At 48.0% G+C, this 22,305-nt stretch overlaps 1 protein-coding gene across 1 annotated transcript in view; it reads left to right on the plus strand.

Annotated features, from left to right (window-relative positions):
• Positions 1-20,272, plus strand: part of LOC131289660 (neurexin-1) — a 78,109-nt gene extending 57,837 nt beyond the window's left edge. Inside the window, exons 11-21 of the mRNA XM_058318957.1 lie at positions 3,799-3,906; positions 3,994-4,378; positions 5,078-5,454; positions 5,581-5,701; positions 14,722-14,869; positions 14,944-15,701; positions 15,775-15,953; positions 16,143-16,314; positions 16,391-16,623; positions 18,592-18,931; positions 19,002-20,272. Of these exons, the coding sequence (XP_058174940.1) occupies positions 3,799-3,906; positions 3,994-4,378; positions 5,078-5,454; positions 5,581-5,701; positions 14,722-14,869; positions 14,944-15,701; positions 15,775-15,953; positions 16,143-16,314; positions 16,391-16,623; positions 18,592-18,931; positions 19,002-20,272 (4,092 nt within the window). The remainder of the gene's footprint in view (positions 1-3,798; positions 3,907-3,993; positions 4,379-5,077; positions 5,455-5,580; positions 5,702-14,721; positions 14,870-14,943; positions 15,702-15,774; positions 15,954-16,142; positions 16,315-16,390; positions 16,624-18,591; positions 18,932-19,001) is intronic.
• The last annotated feature ends 2,033 nt before the right edge of the window (positions 20,273-22,305 follow it).

A 22,305-nucleotide genomic window follows, 5' to 3' on the forward strand; every position in this document is an offset into this window, starting at 1 on the left:
TCGTTGTCATGGCCGTTGACGTTGTCGTCGGGATGGTTGAGGTTTTGCTCGGTTGATATAAATCTGCCGGGGATCAGAAGCTAACGAGCTCTCGGAACATTCACACACGCACGCTCACTCACATACATACGTAAATAAACACACACTACACAGGAAGATAGGACAAACGCGTGGAAAACCCCAACCGATGGCGCTGGGCATGTGGATGTGATTTTGGGTATTTTATTAAATCCACAGCACTTTGCAACATTTCATCCGTTGCTGCAAGGAACATTGAAAGCAAACAATTGGCCTCGGGCAGGGAAAATGGTTTCCGCAACAAATGGGTTTTAAAGAGAGAATAAATTTTACAATAAAAAAACCCAATCCTGTGCTTTAAGACAAGCTTTTGGTTGAAGGTGGTTTTTAGTACAACTCTTGTGACAGACACGTCCGACGTTAAGAGGAGTTTAAGTTTCCCGTTAGCTTATCAACAAGCACCATCATATTTGACTGCATCTGACAGGTTTGCAGGTGGGAAAAGAAGTGAATTTAGATTTCCTGTTATAAATTCTCTTAAATTATAAATTTCTTCTCTTTTCGAACAATTTTTCGTTTTCAAACATTTTAAATAGAAACAGTTTTGAAACAGAATAACATAACAGGCAAAATGGCAACAATCGCTTGAATTGTCAATCCGGTGAATGAAGACTTAATAAAAGTTGTTCGCTCTGCAAACCGCAACTCACGGCAAAGTTTCCGCGAAAAACTCGGCTGACCGCAGAATCCGATTTGAAAAACCATTAAAAGACTCCCGAGCGCCTGACTTATGGTAGGACGATGTGAGGGACTGCCAAAGGCGTGAAGAAGGGGATGCTCAATGCTCAGAATGCGAGAAACTCTGGACAAACTCTTCCGAACTATCGCCGAACCCGGCGAGATCGTGGCGGAACGAACAAATCCCATTTAAAAGTACACCACTTTTTCTTCGCTCGCGGCGAGCGGGGGGATGAGGCGGTGCGGGGTGCCACTGGTAGGATGGTCGGACCCGTCGTTTGTCAACCGAAGAGGGTGCCGACGCTCGACAAGACAAACCTCGAATGTCGTCAGATATTTGTTTGCAGTAGCGACCGGCGCCTCCGGGAAAACCGAGGAAAATCATCAAAGGCAAACCGCAGAAAGATGCTCCAGTTGTATTGGTGCTCGAAGGATGCGATGGAGATGGGTGCGGTAACGCGGTTGAAGAGGCGGAGGAGGGTAGGAGGGGGAGGGAGGGGGACAAAATGCGGTGGGACAAAAGTTTGCTACAAACTAATTTCCGGCTCCAGTCGTAATGAAAGCAAAATCTCGACCCCTGGCCAACTCGGTCGGGTTGTTCCGGTCCCGGGTTTTCCCGGACCAATGACGGATTGGGTGACCTTCGATGGCGAGCTGTTGAATCGCAGGGAAAGCGAGCGGAATTGTTCTGCTCGTTTGAGCCAGCTCTATTACATTAGAATATATAACCAAAGCCCTTCGAGCGGGAAGACGATGGACACACATGACTGAAACAAGGGTTTGGCGCGACCAGAAGTCATGTGGCGCGTTCGAACTTTACCGAACGGAAAGCGAACAATCCGATGGTGGCTTGTTTCAGCTCATCATGCGTAACATTATCGAACGCCCGCGTTGTCAAAGCGGCGGGGACAACTTTCAAAACAGACAGTTACCAGGGGTAGTTAATGACACGGACGAAATATGGGCGGGTGAGTGGTGCTTGTCACGCCAAACTCTTGGCCCCGGGGCTAACAGGGCTCCCCGGGTCAGCGCAGGAGAGGCGGAACGATGGAGGGCGAAGGGGCTGAAAGCTACAAGACGCACGAGTGACATAAAAACAGGCCACAGAACGAGGAAACGAGTCCATAATTCATGCTAATTGCTGGTTGTACATTTTAATAAATAAATAAATTATCCGTCTCCTCTTCGGTCCCTCTCCGCGCACCGGCAACGGTGTCTCTGTTGTTGTTGTTGTTGTTGTTGTTGTTGTTGTTGTTGTGTGTGTCTGTGATTGTGAATGGCTTCGAAAACCGTAGTGTCCTCCGTAGCAGGAACCACAAACCAGAAAACCGTCCGACGACGGAAATAATCTCCGACGACTCCGCCAACACCACGAAGGCTACAGTTTTAACATGGCGTAAGAAAATGGACGCCCCGCTCCAAAGGGGGCGTGAAAGGACCTCCCGGACCGCAGACGGGCTGTGGCAATTTTTACTTCATTGCGGCTGATTTCCTGTTCCTTGGTTGCAGACCTGGCGCGGCGAAGGCGTTGCACGGGTTGCACAGGTGTTTCCCGCTTCGAACCGTTTCCGTTTCGCAGCAAACCATTTTTAACTCGTTTTACATCGGCACAGGAATAGCACACCCCCCCAGGCACACGAATCTCGTATCGTTTCAAACGCAAACAACTGTGTTTGTTTAAGGCCTCGCTCTCAACTCTCAACCCGGCACTCAACCCAAGGGCGTTCGTAAATGATCCCTGAAAGTGAAAGCTCCCAAAAAGTTCTCCATAACTATTCCAAAAAGCAACCGCAAACAAAACGTTCGCCAACTGTAACGGAAGCTTTATCACCACACACACACACACACACACGTTCGTAGAGCAAGCGGCTGCGGACGAAACTTTTATTAAAAATGAATAATTAACCGTTCGTGAAAAACCGAACGGCGACCACAATCTGGGCAAGTGTGTGCCAAAGGTTTTTCAGGCTCCAGCAAGCGAGCGTAAAAATACATACACACACACATACAACAAAGAAGATCAACAATTCTATCCCAGTGGGAACAACGGCTCACTTCCGGCAATGTGCGGAGGAAAAAGGAAAAAGAAGGGGAGCGGAGTAGCTGCCCATTTTCCCAAGGGAATTTGAATTTCAAATACCGCAAAACTTCAGTGTGGGCTTTTGTGTGCCTGTTTGACCACCTCCGGGAACGAACAGCTCCTCCGGTCCAATAATCGGGTTCCGCAGCTTGCATTTTTTGGTTTGTGTTGATTTATTTTATTCCAGCGAATTCTTTTGTCCTTCGGAAAAGTCTATCAAATCTGAATCAAAAGAAAAAGACGCGTAGAGCGGCAAAGCGGTCGTTAAGAAGTGTCTCGCTCCGTGTTCGGTGTTTTGCTCGCCAGATCCTATTCCGTTCCACCCCCTCGTAATGACCATTAAATCGGATACAATCGTTTCCCGGACGCATCAACCAAGCGGTTGTCCCCACGGGTGGGGTTCCCGGCAGAGAAAAAAAGAAGCAACCAAACAATCGGGAGGAAACTTTTTCCCTTGGAGTACGGGTGGGATTTTTTCCTCCTTAAGGACACGCATCAGTGCCTCCGACGTCGGGACCCAGTTTGGTTCATTTAACGCTCCACAAGGGGAAGCCGACGGACGGTCCGCAGGGCACAGGTTTGGTGTGCCGGAGCGAGACAGTTGTTATTAATTACGGTCCTTAGGCCTGGTACGCCCACGCGGCGTCGGTTTCTTGATCCCGCCGATCCCTTGGCAGCCGGCCGCCGGTTCACCGCGGACGGGAAGATACACTTCATTATATTTAAATTTAATTACTCCGCTTATGCCCGCTCGAAATCCCTCCGGTTTCGTGGTTAGCGGCCGCTGCCCAGCCCTCGTCCGTTCCGTCGTGGAGTTCTTCCCGCTCGGATCGCTTTTCACAGATTTTCGTAGGGGGAGGAGGCTAACTCGAGGACTTCATCCGAACCGGGCTGGCGTCGCAGCACCTTCCCGACAGCATTGTACACGAATCTAATTTGTTCCTCCCTCCCCCTCACCACAGGTACTTCCCCCCTGGGACGCATCGAAGCAAGGCCTACTGTCGTTTAAATTCCGCACAAATGAACCAAACGGATTAATAATCCTCAACACGATGACCCGCGCACCAAAGGTAAGTCCTTGTCTGGGGCTTCGGTTTTGGCAAATGAGCCTCATTAAACACGTTCCCTTTATCCCTCTACGGTGGTGGTCCCTCCAGAGCAACTTCTTCGCGGTGGAGCTGCTGAACGGACATATCTACATCCACCTGGATCTGGGGACGGGTGCGGTGAAGGTGCGGGCCTCGAGACGCCGCGTAGATGACGGCGTGTGGCACGAGATGTCCGTGCGGCGGAATGGACGCGACGGTCGGGTGGCGGTGGACGGCCTGTGGAACGACTACCGGACGCCCGGCGAGGCGTCCCAGATGCAGCTGGATAGCCCGATGTACATCGGCGGAATCGGGCCACCGTACTCCGAGATCTACATTCCGCCCGCCGTCTGGACGGCCACGCTGCGCCAAGGGTTCGTCGGGTGCCTGCGAGACCTGACGCTGTCCAGCAAGCCGGTAGATATAGCGCACATCGCTCGCCAGCAGGATTCGGGTGAGTTTTTTGCGGGCAAAAACGATCAATGGAATATTAATCAAATTATTGACGATCTAAATGAAGTTTTCATGATTGATTATAATAGAACGGTTGGATCTGTTTTGGGAACAATGTAGCTCATATGCAGTTGAGTTGGGCCATGAATATATGGCATAGAAAAATGGTCCCATTTCGGTCGGTCTGATCAGTTTTGATATGAGGATAAAAAATTTAATTTAAAAAAAATCAAATTATTCATTGGGGTAAAGGATAAGTTCCACGCCAGGATAAAGCGCATTCAACTTAACATTTCAACAGAAATCCCTATCTAAATTTGTTTAATTTGCAATAAAAAACGATCCTTTAAACTTTTTTATACATATACTAATGTTAATTTAACAACTAACTAAACCGACTGTTTTGTTATCATTGAAATACTCTTGTGAAGTGTATCTCAAAAACAAAAAAACCTCATTTTAATTCACCAGAGTCAAGTTTAGGAAACCCATCCCAAATTATTTGATGTTGTGGTAATTTATTAAATCGAATTTAGCATCCGACGGTAAATGATTAAGTGAGACATATAAGCACGATTACTCAGCGGTATTGTTTATGCATCCTAATTGAGATCATCGTTGGATGCAACGAACCTGTCGACCTCGTGACCTCGCTGCAGCATAATTAATCGTTTTTCTGTCGCCCCCTCCCCCCCTCCAGGAGCAATCAAGCCGTCGTGTCACGTAATAGCGAACCAGTGCGGCGGACAGGTGTCACCGTGCCAGAACGGTGGCCAGTGCACCGAAGGCTGGAACCGCCCGCTGTGCGACTGCTCGGCCACGCTCTTCACCGGGCCGACCTGTGGCCGCGAATCGGCCACCCTGGCGTTCAACGGGTCGCAACACATGGCCATCTGGATCGGCGGCACCCAGGGCAGCCGGACGCAGACGGAGGAGCTGGTGATCCGCTTCAAGACCGCCCGCCCGGCCGGGCTCCTCCTGCTGACCAGCGCCGAGTCCAGCTCGTCCGATCGGCTCGAGATCGGGCTGGTCGCGGGCCGGGTGCGGGCCAATGTGCGGCTCGGCGATCGTGAAAAGGCATGCAACACCAAACCGGAAAACGCTAAAACAACTTTTTACACCTAACACGATCTTTCTTTTCTCTCTCTCCCTCTCTTCTTTTGTCGCATATGTCCGCTTCTCGTTTTCTTTCCATCCCCACAGAACCTTCTCGCCGGGCAGTCGGTTCTGAACGACAACAACTGGCACACGGTGAGATTCTCTCGCCGTGCGTCCAATCTGAGGCTGCAAGTTGACGGGACACAGCCCGTCAGGGGTATGTTATGTATGTATCAACAGCACCATTACTTTTTTGCCCTATTACGTGTCGTGACGTGTCGTTTCTCTTTCTTGAATTGAGACGAATCGAAAAGCCAACTACTGAAAATGAACAAACAAGTTCAAAACAACAAAAAAAAAAGAACTGTTCAATGATGAAACACTCCAAAATCCAATGATCCGGTCGTGTTTTTCCAAAACTCTGTTAAAATTATCGTTAAAGAGAAAAGCAACGAAAAAACAGTTTCAATCGTCCTTCATAGAGCGATATAGTTTCGCTATCGAGTCTCGCTAGAGGTCCAACACCCGGTCCATCGAGCTCAAGCCGGCATACTCTATCCATTCGCACCTTCGACCTTTCTTCGCGACATCAAACTACTTAATCGTCGATCTCACCCCACGCAGCGAAAGGCCACCCTCATCAGATTTCCCTCGTCCCGTTCAATCACCTGTAGTGTCGAGTTAAAACATAATCACCACCTACGCACACTCATCTCACGTCATACGCATCCTTGGCTCAGTGAAATCATCGATTTACGCTTCCATTCTGGCATTTAATCATTCCGGACGCCATCTCGAATGGCGCCTGATTAATACAACCCACATCTGAGACTCTGGAAAGCCCTTTGAAGGCCACCATCACAGCATGGCTCAGCAAGCGGCTGATCGGGTTTGAACCAGACCAACGAGATGTAACATTTTAATTTGCAGGAGGTAAATGGTGTGCCAATGACATTTACTGATGAGTGCGATGCACGTCCGCCCGCTCGTCGTTATTGACATTTTCGCTCGGTTGGCGATGAGACGAAGACGTTTGCTTATTGTTCTAAGAGCTTATGTCAATAAGCGGAATATGAATAATGATGCACCGATCGGAGGGAAAGCCAACACACGTAACGTGGGAATTCTTTCAAAGTAACGATAATTGCTACAAAAAAAGCTACAGAAACAAAGGTTAAAGGTTAAATTGAAGTCATTCATACAGCGGCAAACAAATGCTTCATTAGTGACCGCTTTCTCCAAACGTTCTTGAGCTCGGGCATTCGCTTTAACGGTCAAAGCTCGTGTTGGTGTAACAAACACAAGAACACCTTTCTCGTGTAAGAGTGACCGTAAATAAAGAAGGTGAATTACTCAAGGTATTGATCCTTCGGGGGTGGTTCAATCGCACCGGAATCAGACGATTTTCACACCGTCCATTGGTGCCGAGAAAAAGGATTTTCTAACATCACCAACCACAGAACGAAACCACCGCTCCGGCATACCGACTGGACGACGCGGATCTGGAGAGAAAATAATCAAAAATAATCTTATAAAGTGAAATTAGCGAGAAAATTGCTTTTTGATGGTTTTATTTTTCCGCCACCGACCAACAACACGTTCCGCGGTGGTGGTGGTGGTGGTGATTTTTTTTGTCGGCTGTGTTTTGCCTAACGATTCCCTTTCACTTTATCGTTAGGACCCATGTCAGAGCCTTGGGGGAGGCGGTTGCAAACGAGGAAAGGAAGGAACAGGTCTGTAAAACCGAATGGCGGGCATCATTAAAATGTGCTTAAGGATAGACATCACTCCGCGAGGCAGAACGGGGCCTTTACCGAGCTCGCTGCCATGGTGCGCCGAAGGCCAAAGGATCAATCTGCCAACCGCACACCCATACACATGCTCTCCCCTAACGCGGCGGATGCTTAAGTTAAAAGAAAAAATCAAAGAAATACAACAAGACGAGGAGCTCGACGTTGCGCTTGGCGTATTGGGGGATGTTTCTCGAAAAAGTTCGCACCCCTTGGGAACCCCTTCCTGGTGGCCCGGCGGCTTTACCATTTTCCTTCGACACTTTCGCGAACCAGGTTGGCCGCCGGGCGGCGCAACAACTTTAAGAAAACAGCTTTCACAAGACGCAGCTCACAAAAGGGTTCCGCTTTGAAGGATTCTTGTGCAGGTGGGAGGGTGGCGAAAAATCGAATCGAAATCCGCCCGGAACCGGGTCCGCCCGCCGGGAAGGTGGATAAACATCACCACCGCCGACATCCGGCCCCGCAATACGTAACGCGGGGGGGGGGGGAGGGGGGGGGGGGGGTTGTATCGGTGGTATCGCCGCCCGATAAAGGCGGCCAAATTGTTGCTCAAGCGCATCTTTCGCCAGAAGGGTGCTAGCAAAACATTTCGATAGCTAATCTACAAAACACATCGAGCCCGCTCGAGGGGAACCATAACCTGATGTTTCCTATTTTTGTCTACACTGTACACCCCTCCGCCCGTACTTGCAATACCGCCCCGCCACCCGACGGTCCTTCGGGCGCAAAAGAAAAGGTAAACGGTAGCGGCAAGAAAGTTCTCGGCTTCGAAAAATACCTGCGAACCATAGCGAACGGGGTTACATAATGCCACCCTGTTTGTGCTCGGGTTTGGAAAACCGGTTTCGATCGGTCGACCCTTTTTACGCTCAACGTGGGGGGGGGGGGGGGGGGGGGGGAACTTTCTGCCCGAATCGCAAACGGTCGAATGGGATTCCTGTAGGCCCCAAAAGCGTCCGGTGCGGCACTGATTCTGGTTGACATTCAAATTAATTAAATCGTTTGACCTGTTGGCGGTTGGTTGGGAGGCAGGAAACCGCTTTCCTTAAGGTTTTATGGAGGCGATAAAAATAGTTTTTCCCATACAGTGCTAATGAAACCATTCGCCAGACGGCTGCTGTTGAGCGTGTCAATTAGTTTTCAATGTTTTTAAACCTAGTGTTATTCAATAAAGCTTTCTTATTGGATATTTTTGAATTTTAGCAAATTTTAACAGGGATTCGAAAAACAATTTTAGCTCGCGAACTGGAACACGTTCGAGTATGAAACGATGCACATCACTGTATAACCCTCTTGATCTTCTCCTGCACCTGTTAGCATAAAGCTCTCGACCGAGGTAACCCGAGGCAAATTATTTAAATAGTTTCTACAACAACCGAGGCCAAATGAAATTCCAAAAATGTCTATATTAATGTTCAATGGATGGCGCGCGCGATGGTCACCGTCTGCCATGGGAAAGCAATTAGGGGGACCCTCTTTCCGAGAGCGGTCCCGACGGCATGACCGTAGACGCTATGGGCAGCTAATTAATACGTGTTCGATATACATCCATCGCCATCTCGAGCGCCCGTGCGTCCCGAGGACGAAGCGATTCAATTTGATATAGTTAATTCACCTACATTTACGGTCGATCGGATTCCCGGATGGGTCCGGTCTCGTAAAGTGTGGCCTGGCGTGTGATTCAAATCAAATTGTACCGACCTAATGTCCCAGGTGACAACTGATTGTTACTGGTGCGGTGCCGGAAAACGGTGTTCTGCAAATCACTGCACCGAAATGGGTGTATATATGCGAGTTGGTTTGAGGTACACGGTGCTACCGCAAAGCAAGTGCATGCATACCAGCACGATCTATTATCTTCGATTCGAGCGGCTGATGGTTGTTGCCCGTCGGAAGTGGGATAGTGGGTAGCATCATGCATTTACAAGCACCGGAATGACTCGTAATGGCAAACGCCTTTCGACATTCGGCTGAACATTGGTTGCCGCATCCGTCGAGGGCCATGGTGCACCGATGTGGGCAGATGCATCATGTGCAACGAACCGAGCACTGCAACTGGCGAAAACCCCCTCGCCAACACCACTCTTTGATGGTAATATTTACTCGACACCCATACACGGCGTGTTGACATGACGGCGATGAAATTTCAATAAAATTAATGACTTTACACTCATAATGCTTTTTCCTCTCGTATGAATTGTGCATCCTGTTGGTCCTGCAAAATGGTGTTAACAAACGAACTCATTTAACATGATAACGCGAATTTTGGAGGCGATTTTACCGCTCTCTCACAGGAAGTGGTGAACATTAGACCATTCTTTTGCACAATTAAACTTTCCACACGAATTGAGCAACGTGGAGGAATGTGCATTGAAATTAAATAATCCCATGTTGGGCCGATGGAGGCGCCTAGTACTTCACCGCAAAATTTCACCACTCACGGCCTCGTGCACGGTACGCTCGAAGATAATACATTTCCATTGCATTCCAACACCCGACGCAATGCTCGGGTCGAGTTGAAGCGGGACTGCAGTAATTATAAGGCAAATTGGACGCCGTTGAAAAACAGGCTCTTATCACCAACATCCAGTGTCGCGGAAAATGAGTGCAGATAAAAAAGCCCTCCAAGCAATGCAATCGTTGTTTCGTTCCGCCCCTGGCCCTTTGAACATGCACCAAACACACGTGCAATAATTGACCATTATGTCGAGCGCAGCGGCAGCGGCTACAATTAACGACAAAATCGAACGGAAAGCAAAATAGGGGCTTTCCCTTTGATTTATCGATAAGGGCGCACGCGGGCTATCGGCCCGGACCGAGCATGAGGCATGATGCACACCTATACTGCTCGATCCATTACGATGCCAGATCGAGCGTACGTCAGTAAATTGAAAATATATTCTTTTAATTGGAATTGTTGAGCGCTTACGTTTTCCACTTACGAAAGCTAGCGTTATTGGATGAATGATAGATGGGCGTTTTTCAATTTTATGCTCCACGAAACAAATGATCCCACCGATGGAGGTAATGACATGCGGCTTGGTATCGCTTTGCATTTCATTCGTTCGACTCATCGGTATTACCGCTATCAACATTATAATCCACCCAAATCAGATGGAAATAACATGCTTAAAAAATGGCATCAATTTAGTCATTGTATTTTACCTATGGTTGTGCAACCGTCCAATGCAGTCGTTAACCGTGTCATCCATCATAAAGTACATCCATTTGCTTCATAATTTTCATTGACATAAAATTTCATCACAAACCCTCACAGAACCCCTGTCTCTTCGATTTAACCGATTTAAAATTCTAACCACCCTCGAAGCCCTCCTTCACGAATGAGCTCTCAAGTACTAAGATTGGCTTTAAAATGGCTCCATTTCGAACAACCCATCCGAAGCAGTTCCAACCCGTTCGTGCAGCATCGAGACGGAACCTTAAAGCTCAGCGTATACCGTTGAAGGTTGAAGCCCCCCTTTTTCACCGAACGACGCGGACGCGCGATCGCGTACAAAATTGATCGAACGTCAGGGCGCTAATTTATGTGCACCAAAATTTTTAACTAGTTGATTACGTTGGTTTCGTTTGATTTCGTTCATTCCTTTTCTTTCTGCATTGCTATCCCTAAAGTATAAACCGTTTTTATATTATTTTTTTCCTTATTATTATTACAAATAAGTATGATTAACCACACGAAAGTAAAGTATGTTTGCCAAAATCCACATAATCCACTACAAGCACACGAGCACAAAATAATACCCGTACTCCTTAGGCCGTTACTTTTCATCAAACCCGTCGACACTTCACGTCGACATTGACGGGGTTTTGTACCTTTGCACATACATACATACACACAACCAACCAAGCAAAATCACACATTAGGCGTGTTTAGATTTGTCTTTTCCTTCACGTTGCATTCGGACGATACTTCACCAATGATCGTCCGTTACGTTCGTTCGTAGAAGCAAAAGGCTGTATGAATGTCACCGTTTATTTGTCGGCAATCTCACTGCATCATACTGACACTCCTTCTTGTTTTTGATTGAGCCACGCAAGTATTTACGCACCTAAAACAAATGTATCTTCAGCTCACCTTACCCCCCCAAAAAAAAAAAAACAGTAGTTACACGGCTTCATGCTCCGGTTATGGATAAACATTTCTGTAGCACTCTTGTCGACTGAACGCTCTTCTTCTCGGGAACCATTGAAATTCTTTTTATTATAAAATAGCATCATTACGACTGCGGTGATTTGTTGTTCACTGATTTAATTCAGCACAATATTTATCCCTCCATCAGCCACATGCCTTTTGCATGACAAATTATTCTGCTTACAATACTAACAGCGAAATTTATACATTGGCACGAACACGAAAGAAATCATGGAATTTCAGAAAAATTAAAACCAACATTTTCCCTGCGAGCTGAATGATTTGTTTTCCCGTTCACCCATCTTTATCGTTGTCGCAAAGCAAATGTTTCTAGTATGTTTAAGGCAAGTTTACCGCAAGCCAACCCTGTTTACAAGTGCATTATGATGCAATTCGAAACTCGCTCACAAGGACCTTGGTCAAATTCGATCCACTTTCTAAATGACCAATTATTGACACGCGACAGCAAAACACAGAACCTCCAGCAACCTTTCTCCGCAATGGCCGAGAACCGTGGTGGCCCTTGCAATGTCGGACACGGTATTGGTTTGGTTGTGTGCAGATAAGTGCTCTTGAAACAAGCAGCTGAGGAATCGATGATTGCCAACTAAACGTCATTCGTTACGCGGTTTCCAACGAATGAAGGGCAAATCGTCAAGCATCGTCAAGTTGTAGGGATTTTTCTGTTCCTTTCTGGACGGTTATCGATCATAAGAACAAAATGGAGACGATAGACGATTTCCTGAACCGAGATATCAATAAGAATTTTTGGACTCTACAATTGGTGATGAACAGTATACAGTAGCTTAGGCAATAAACGAAAACGTGATATGAGGTACTTTTACCTGCAAATGTGTGTAGAAAATGGTTCGACTACACATAGCGCATGTTGCAGTTCCAGTCTAAATCGCACACCCGCACGCGAACTCGCTACCCAACGCCTCTAATGTGTGTCTCATTAACCATTTTCAAGGGTAGATTTCCGCGCTGTTTTTGTGTTGCTCTACATCCAGCACAACAAGTCTTTAATTTTTATAACCCGATAATGGATTGAATGTGTTTATAAATTTAGAACGAAAAACATCCTTTTTCACGCAATTATATCCGCAAAAAATTAAAAAAAAAACAAAACCAACCACCACTAGATGCACCAAAGGCACACCACCAAATGCAACAAAGACAAACAAAATAGACAACACCCAGTACACCACCCCACCATTGTGTGCACCGTTCAACAAAATGGCAATCACCCTTCCGTTAGTAATCGAACCAGCAAAACACTCGAGCCGTTCTTGTGTGTGATTTTTCGGTTTTTCACCATGTGATGTTTCTTTCTTTTTCAAAGTTTTCGTTGGTTGTTTGGTTTGTTTTGTTTTGGCTCGTGTGTATGTGTAAGTGTGTTTTTCATTTCCACCGTGCAAAAGCCAGTTTTCAATTAGTCGCCTGTCGGTTATGGTTCCGTTTGCTCTATTAGTTTTCTATCCACCAAGTGTCGTCCTAAAGACAACAAATATAAAAATGGCTGTCTCACTCGGTGTCCCTTTTAGCTCACTGGAAACTCACACACCCACACACACACATTGTGCACGAGTGCTCTCGCCCTACCACCGCACCCCCTCACAGCTTTGCCTTGACGCTGTGTGTGAAGCGAAGCACGGAATTTCGCCGTCTACGAAAACAAAAGACACCCACCTTTCCCCACCTCCCCCGCCACCATTCGATTCATCCCGGTTTTGATCCCTACACTCTCCACCAATGCAAAGCTGGTTCTGGCATTGAACATGGAACTGTCCTAAACGATGTTAACTAACACACTGTGTGGCCTGTATGTGCTCAAGTTTCGTTTTGACTCTAGCCTTCACACGCAGCCATTTGCATACGCCCGAACCACACACCCCTCTCCTCCGTGCTACCTCTGTCACATTGTCCTTTGAAGCGCACTATCTAGTTCGGTTCTTGCATAAGGAAGTACGACTTTGGTCATCCGTTTTTCATCACCACGGTTTTATTTGTTCTATACTTTTGTAGATCACTTGCTCCTCACAAAGAACGTTCATTGGTTCACATCGTATTTCCCTCCACCCATCCCACCACCGCCCACCGGCGACACAACTTTTAAACCATTCGGCAGCATTCGTAACCAATCTCACACCTTTCATCCTTCATTGGCGCACACAATTAAAAAGTATCGCGAACATCTCGGTGTATCGTCCTGGAGAGAAGAGGAAACTGCTCACAGCCGCGCCAGGCACTTGAAACATTTACCTCCGAGGCGGTGGGAAACCAGCTGCCCGAAAAACCTAATCATTATCAAATCGATCGTGCACTCGTTATTGAAAGTTTTTTTTTTAGAAATATCTACTCATATATTTTCGATCCGTCAACACTAATTCATGTTCATGCTTGATTGTGCTCGTAGTTAAGTGTGGGGTTTTTTTATTCATATGCTTTCGGCTGAATGATAGTGTTTAGAATGTTGCCCGTGTATTTCATCTGCTAGTGTTTGGTTTAACAATGCATGTAATGTCGCTCCTTACTTTGTTTTTTTTTTTAAGATATCCCCTCGATAACCGGCTTTTCTGCCAACTGCACCTTGCACCTTAATTACTCCAGAGTAATAATATTCCGATATTATTCTTCCTTTCTAATCCGTGATTTGCTATGCATTACTCCGTTAGAAAATCGGTCTCCATAGACGCCCTTCTTTTTCTCTCTTTTTTTCCCTCGTTACATATTCCTTATCATTTGTGCATTCGACATCTGCATATTCTTTAGCTCGCCCCACCTTCCCACCCCAAACGTCGCTAGACATTAGAAAACCCAACTGGAAAACCAACCAACCAATAGAAACCACTACTCACTATCAGACGCCGTGTCGCTTTCCCTTAGGGAACCCAATCAGGCCGGACCCCGGTCATCGCTGCCGAAACCATTTTCATTGCATCCCAAAACGAAACATCAACCCACCTGCCTGCCTGGCTATCGAAACTAACGATGTTTAGGTTGTCTGTTTTGATTTTTGCGAATGCGTTCTGAATGTTACCACCAAGTTCGTTCCCCACCCACACCGAATCCCACCAACCTCCAAATTGACCCCCCAAAACAAGGTTCACCGTTTTTTTTTACGATATGTTTTCTAACCGTAGTTCCAGGGAACCCTTTGTTATTAGCTATGTTAATGTGTCCCTGGAGCCCTGGAGTGGTGCCGAGTGAACCATTTTTTACTAGAATGTTTGTTTCCCTTCGGTGGCCCGTTCTGTTTCGTTCCATATTTTGCCTGTGCTCTACCTACATCCTTAGCGGAAGCAATACTGGGACGGCACGGTACGCTGGAGGTGAAGTCGATACATCTGGGAGGCCTGTTCCATGCCGAGGAGGAGATCCAAATGACGGCCGCCATGCCCAACTTTGTCGGCCAGCTGCAGGGATTCGTCTACAATGGGCATCGGTAATGATCGTCTTAATCCACGCCGAAAAGAACCTTGTGGTAGAAGTTCTTAACCGTTCTTCAACTCGTTGCAGCTACATCGATCTTGTGAAATCGCTCGGACCCGAGCTTTCCTCGCTCCCGACAACCATGTTCAAGCTGACGGCCCGGTTCGTGAACTCCCCACCGGGATCCCCATACCTTCCGGCGACGTTCCGGTCGAAGCACTCGTACGTTGGATTGCCGATCCTGAAGGCCTACTCCTCGGTGTTCGTCGATTTCCGCTTCAAGACGCTCGAACCGAACGGCCTGCTGTTCTACAACGGTGGCAAGCGGTCCGATTTCTTGGCGGTCGAGCTCGTCAACGGCCATATCCACTACGTGTTCGATCTGGGCGATGGACCGATCACCCTGCGCGACAAGGCCCGCATCCACATGAACGACAACCGGTGGCACTCGGTGAGCATCCGGCGACCGGGCCCAAAGACCCACACGCTGGCCGTGGACGAATCGATCGAAATCTACACCGCCAGTGGCAATAATATGCACCTCGAGCTGGAGGGTATCCTGTATGTGGGCGGCGTGTTTAAGGACATGTACACCCGGCTGCCATCGAGCATTGCGTCCCGGTCTGGGTTCGAGGGTTGCATCGCCTCGGTGGATCTGGCCGACAGTTCGCCCAGCCTAACGGAGGACGCCGTCGTACCGAGCTCGCTGGTTGTGTCCGGATGCGAGGGACCCACCAAGTGTAGCCAGAATGCGTGTGCAAATCGGGGCGTTTGTGTGCAGCAGTGGAACGCGTATGCCTGCGAGTGCGAAATGACCTCCTTCACTGGACCGACGTGCTATGATGGTAAGAACGATGGCCTCAATAAGAGCGAGCTTGTATTAGACTATAGATTCAATTTACCTTACCCTCGTTGCAGAATCAATATCGTATGAGTTTGGAAACAACAAAGGCCTAATACAGTACAACTTCCCACCGGGGCGCCAACCGGACACGGAGGAGGATAGTATCGCGCTTGGGTTTGTGACGACAAAGTCTGACGCCGTCCTGTTGCGCATCGAGAGCTCTACCACGCAGGACTACATTGAGATGGAGATCGTAAGTTCCGCTGGATCGAAATCTATGTTTCCTTTGGAGACATAAACGTCATTCTCGGCCATTTATCGGTAGACATTTATACCTGCAGCGAATCTCCATTGGAGCTGCGCTTGATGATCCTAGATTTGCCATAACAGGCTGCCAAAGTCCACAACACTGTATTCCCATTTTATTCTACAATGTTTGCAGGTGGAAGGAAATGTTTTCACCGTGTACAACGTTGGCACACAGGACCTACCCCTGGGTGAGGTTGCCGTGAAGGTGAACGACAACAACTATCACATCGTACGGTTCACACGCACGGGTGCCAATGCTACGCTGCAAATCGACGACTATAACGTCCAGACGGTGTCCTCGATCGGTAAGACCGTGGACCGGATTTACCCAAACAGCTTCAGCACGACTTCTGTACACAAACCCTACCAACTTCTTTCCAGGCCACCAGTCAACAGTCTTCACGTCGATGGCCAACATTCAGGTCGGTGGGAAAATCGCTCGCAATGGTCGCTCGCGCATCGAGCGGCCATTTAGCGGGGTGATCGCGGGACTGTCGGTGAACCGGCTGCGAGTCCTCGATCTGGCCGCGGAGCGCGACCCGCACATCAACGTTCGGGGCGATGTACAATTGGTAACTGGCGTTTTAGATAGAAATGACCAAAGAATGCAGCAGGTTAGAATTTTTCAACGAAAAGCAATTTTCTATCTCGAAAACGCTCTTTCTCGTTCTCTTTCTCCTCTCTATCTTTCTCTATTATATTCTAAATACCTCTCTCTCTCTCTCTCTGCTCTGTTACATTTTTTTCTGTGTTAATTTATCGTTCGTTTTTTCCTAAAATTTATTGAGTTTTTGTTTTTTGTTTCGAGTTTTCATTGGTGCCTGTTTCCGTGTCGGTTATTTTTGTACAGATTGTTCACAAGTATTTCTCGTTGATATTTTGCGTTTCGTTTCGTTCGATTCGAGTGTGTGGCAAGAGAAACTAGTTGTAATTAACAGTTCTATCCAAGATGGTGTACTTAAGGTTACTGTTGGTAATCATACTTTATTAACCCACTTTGTTTTCGAACATTCTTTAAAAAAAGTTCTGTCAACGCCACACACTTGCATCGTTCTGTATTTATCTGTTCTTCCAATTTGTCGCAAAACAACGACCTGTTTCGAACGGTTCTCTGTTGACACTGTAAAAGGATAAAGTATGGCCGCCTCTTATTGCATTTTCATCGACCGTCGCATCTTGGAACGGTTCTTCTGTGTCTGTGTGTGTGTGTGTCTGTAGTGTCTGTCTTTCTCTCGTGCCAACTGCAACATGCCAACAGAGAAAACCCGTTCAAATCGGTGTATTCGTTTCGTAACTTTATCAATTACAACGCACCTTTCCGTTTGACTCTATGCCGCACCAAACTAATGAACAGTTGTTTGCAAAACCCACGATCCAGCATTACCTTTTGTCTGCTACTTTTTTCATTTGAACAAACATCAAAACCTTAACGAGCTGAAAACGAGAGCTGCCACAACGGTGGGAGTGGGTGTTATATATTATAGGGTCAATGCGTGGGAGGACAGTTCAAAAAGTCGGACTTTTGGACGCTGTTTTTGAATGGCTTCTGTTGGAATCATTTCGAACCACGCTTCCGTTTCGCGCGTTTCTGTTCAACCACCCGTTTCGTTGATCTTCCGGTTGCTATGTTTTCTTGGTTCAGTCGGATTGCTTTGATTTATTTCGTCCACCCCGATTCAGTTCCTACCAGCCGTCCCCGGAGGTTGGGAAAATTAATTTCCCAACAAACACCCTCCCCCTCACGCAACCTACCACGTTCTCTTTCTCAAATGATGTCCTTTCCTTCTACTTAAAACAGGAGCACGAAGATAGTTACCGTCGCACAAATTTGTCAAGAAGCCCAAAGAAATGAGTGTCTTGTAGAAAAGCAAAAGCAAGAAAAGAAAAAAAAACTCGCCAGAGCTGTCACGGTTCTGCGCGGTTGATTTTCTCACTTATAATTTATTCAACCAGCTGCAGTCATAACTAAAACCAAAACTATTCCGTTCATCTCCCATACGTGCCCTTTTCTCTCCGTTTCTGGCGACACAGACACACGATCGCATACGAGACACACGGCGGGCGCATCCTTGTTCCACCAACCCCAGGGGAAGCGGGGAAGGATGGATGCCCACAAAACAGCACCCAAACACACATACACCCACAGTCGAACACGATCGAATGATCTAATAACAGTTGAAACAGAGAACACCAAACAGATCGTACCACTTCAGTTCAGTTGGCCGTTCCCGGCTTTTCAACGCCCTCCGAAAAACCATTGCTACCATCACTCATTCCCACCGTTGTCCCCGTTCCTCTCATTCCGCTCCATCGCCTTCCACCGTTGAGCTGCCAGTAGTTCAATAGTTCGTGTCGTTAGTTGCAAGTAGTCGCTTCCTTAGTACCGCACCATTTTGCACAACCGCTCGCACATGCCTACATTTTCCTCCGAAACGAGCACACAGTGACACACATACACACATACACACACTCATATACACGCACCCTTTGCACATGCATCGCACGCCATGTCCATTTCCATTCGTGTCCTTGCACCACGCTTCGGCAGAGGGCGTGAGCTGACCGTAAGAATTAAACTGAAGAACTCTTCCGATCATTTCAAGACCCCGGCCAGCGGCTACCCGGGCGTGATGGACGATCTCATCTTCAGCGGGGCCGGTTCCGGGTGCCGGGGAGACGACGAGGACGAATGTACGCCGCCGTTCGAGAATGGCTCGGGAGATGATCTGATCACGCCGGTTTACGTGCCCCCGACGAAGCAAACGGCCACCACGGCTGGTGGAGCGGCGGGAGGTGCCGGTGGGAAGGGTCGTGGACGGGGCAAAACGTCACAGAAGTTGTGCGACGATGAGGACTGTCTGCACGGTTCCGGAAGTGGTGAGGTGACCGAGGTGTTCACCACGTCGACGGCGAGAAGTTCTGGTAGGTTAACGTTTTGTTTACAAAGCGATCGTTACAATCAACATTATAACCATTTTTCCATTTGGTATAGAAACGAGTCCCGAAATGACGTACACGACGGTTGACTTTGACAAGAAGACCGAGGGAACCACGTCGCTCACAACCCAAGGCCGCACACCGGACACCTACTCATCGTCCTCGCACACAACCAGCGAGATGGAAACGACCAGTGGAACCAGCAGTGGTACGACGGGAAGCTACGGCACGGGAAGTAGTGCTGGTTCTTACGGTGGCAGCTCCGGTGGAAGCTACGGAACGACGGTGTCGATGGGATCCGGTGGAACAACGGGCTCCGGAACGACGACCGGGACGACGACCAGCGGTCGGGTGGGCACAAGTTCGACGGGCACCACGGTCGGCTTGAGCACGTACGGTTCCACGACCCAGCAGCAGCAACAGCAAACACCCTCCGAGACGACCGTTAGCTACCGGGACCGCGATCGTGACCACATCCGCGAGACGACCTACCCCCACACACCCACCACGACCGAGGAGGAAATCGTCGACGTTCACCTGCCAACGGACGACGAGGACGAGGGCGAGGAACGGCGAACGACGGTGCACCAGCCCGGCCGTCGGCCACCGCCGGTGAAGGTCGCTCAACCGCCCAGCCAGGAACCGGAGACACCCTACCAGCCCCATCCGCCCCCGTACCCGCCGACGCGCCTGCCCAAGCACAAGGGCGGCCGGATCAACTCGGAGGCCGAGGAGCGCACGGCCATGATTATCGGCATCGTGGCGGGCGCGCTGATCGCCGTCATCCTGGTGATCCTGCTCGTCCTCTGGATCAAGTCGAACGGCGACCGATCCTACAAGACCGAGCACGACAAGAGCGGCCTGTACGGGCAGGGGCCGAGCGCGGCACTGCTGGGCGGCTCGCACGGTAACTCGGGCACGCACAACTCGCACCACTACAACCAGCAGCAGTCCCAGCAGGGACACCATCAGCCGCAGCCGCACCATCAGCCCTCGGCTCCGCCGCACTACAACGGCACGCACCACTCGAACGGGGGCAGCACGCTGCCCATCAACGGATCGCTGCGCCACCATGGCCCCGGCAATGGGTCCATGGGTGGCGGCCCGGGTGGTGGTGGTGGTGGTGGTGGTGGCGGCATGGGCATGGGTAGCGGCGGCAGCATGAGCATGGGCTACGGTGGGCTGAATGGCAGCGGTAGCGACAAGGGCAGCATGCAGTCCAGTGGTGGCGGGGGCGGCGGAGGTGCTGGGGCGGGCGGAGGTATGGGGCAGCCGCAGCGAAACAAGAGCCGCAACTCGAAGGATATCAAGGAGTGGTACGTCTAAGGCGGTGCAACCGATTGTGATGCGAGGAAAGGCGCACGACACCGGACGACACACGATCGAACGAATGCTAGCCGAAGCGCAAAGCGTCGTGAACGAGCAACGCAGAAAATTAAAGGCTGAAAAGCGAGAATGATAAAACACAAATTTCAAATGGAAAATATTGCATAAATACCCAACAGGCTGAAGAAACCATTCTAGAAGTGTACATAGTCGTGTAGGAATTATGAAAGTGATCAAATCATACTGATAACGGTAGTACGAGAAGAAAACGACAGTTAAAGGGAGGAAAAGAGAGAGGGCGGAAGGAATAAAAACTACTAACAGACACAGCTAAAGAAACCAAGCAAACAAAAATCGCAAGGCCACCCGACACTGCGATAGAAATGTAAAATTAGTCAGGTGGACAAAGGCAAGGATAATTGCAGACAAAACCAACAACCGAAAAGCATAAAACGTCAAAGGATGAGCTAATGAAAGTGGTCAACATGAATCAACACATTTCATCGTGGTGGGAAATGAAAATGGATAAAAAAATCGTACTAAAATCTAAAAATTAAACCAAACAGAAGGAAATCGTTATCGTTTATCGAACAAGCAGAACGAAACCAAACGTTTTACGATTCCCCCATAGAGATGCTCACAGATCAACAATACTATACCCGTAAAGCCGTAGTATGTTCAAACGGGTTTGTATAGTTCAGTGCAAGACCCCCCCCAGTCCCGTTCAAAAACAAATAGAACAGAGATACGAAAAGTTCCAATTCATCCTGCTTCGAAGCATTAAGGAGAAAAGGAGAAACAAAATGACATTATCGAATGAGAATAGAAATTTCTTGCAATCGAAAGTTACTAACCGCTGTTGAGCTGAGGAGAAAGGAAGGTGTCGTCATTCGAAGGGCGAATGCAATGGCCTCTAGGAAAACAGGAAAAACACAATGTGTTTCCCGTACGCAGCATTCACAAACACACGCGCTACGCATCGCCACACACTCGGTTCTTTGCTCGGATTGGAAAATTGTTAGCAGCATTGTCCAACGAACGGCTACGTTGTTAGATGATCTTTATTTTTTTATATCCTTGTTAAAAAAAAACGTTGGAGCCAGTTTTTAAACACAACACAAAAGAATAAGGCGTTATAAATTACTATCGCATCCAAGGAACCAAACCAATTACGAATGGCTACCTAGCAAAAGAAAAACGCTTAACGTTCGAATCCCAAGCACTGCGTGTTGTTTGCGCTTCGAGTGGGCCATGGGGAAGCAAAACCTAAAAAGCTTTAGTAAAAACCTAAGAAACCAAGAGCACTGGGATTGAAAACTGTTGGCAATGTGGTTTTAAGCACGATCTAGCTGATAAGTATGTTTGCGTACGCGAGGCGAACGAAAGGTGTTTGATTGGGCACGAGTTATGAGATTATCTTTTCTTATTTCGTTTCCCAGCAACTGCCTACGATTTCTTTTGCTTTGTCACTGTTCACTAATCGCAGGTGACACCGGCGTTGGCTCAGACACACTCGCATGCACAATGGCGGGAAGATCCTCGGGTACGAAATCCGTAAGGACGTCCTGCAACCTCCCTACTCTTTGTACCATAGACACAAGGCGCGAACGTGTGAGGAAATCTTACGGCATCGATAACTACAGTCGGTTGAAAGGTAAAAATAAAATTCGAACCCTAATGGATGGTGAATAATTGTCCCTGTAGGATACGACGAATGACGCTGCGTCACTTATGCGACATTGCAGGTCAGAGAAACATTGTAAGACAAACGAACAAAAAAAAAAACGAATATTACACCGAGTTCCGGTAAAAGCAAATTGTTTTTTCTGCACAAATTAACTCTAACCTAAGAAATCGTAAAACCCATAAGGGTTTCTAATAGGACCCCATTGAAGAAAAAGAAATACTTACAATGGGTAGTTACAAAAAGGGGATAAATAAGTATAGATACAGAGAGAAAGAGAAAGAGAGATATATATATATATACATAAATCATAATATAAACCAAACAAGAAAGAAAAAAAGAAGGAAGA

This window comes from Anopheles ziemanni, chromosome 3 (assembly GCF_943734765.1).
Source record: "Anopheles ziemanni chromosome 3, idAnoZiCoDA_A2_x.2, whole genome shotgun sequence".
In the NCBI taxonomy this organism is placed as follows: domain Eukaryota; kingdom Metazoa; phylum Arthropoda; class Insecta; order Diptera; family Culicidae; genus Anopheles; species Anopheles ziemanni.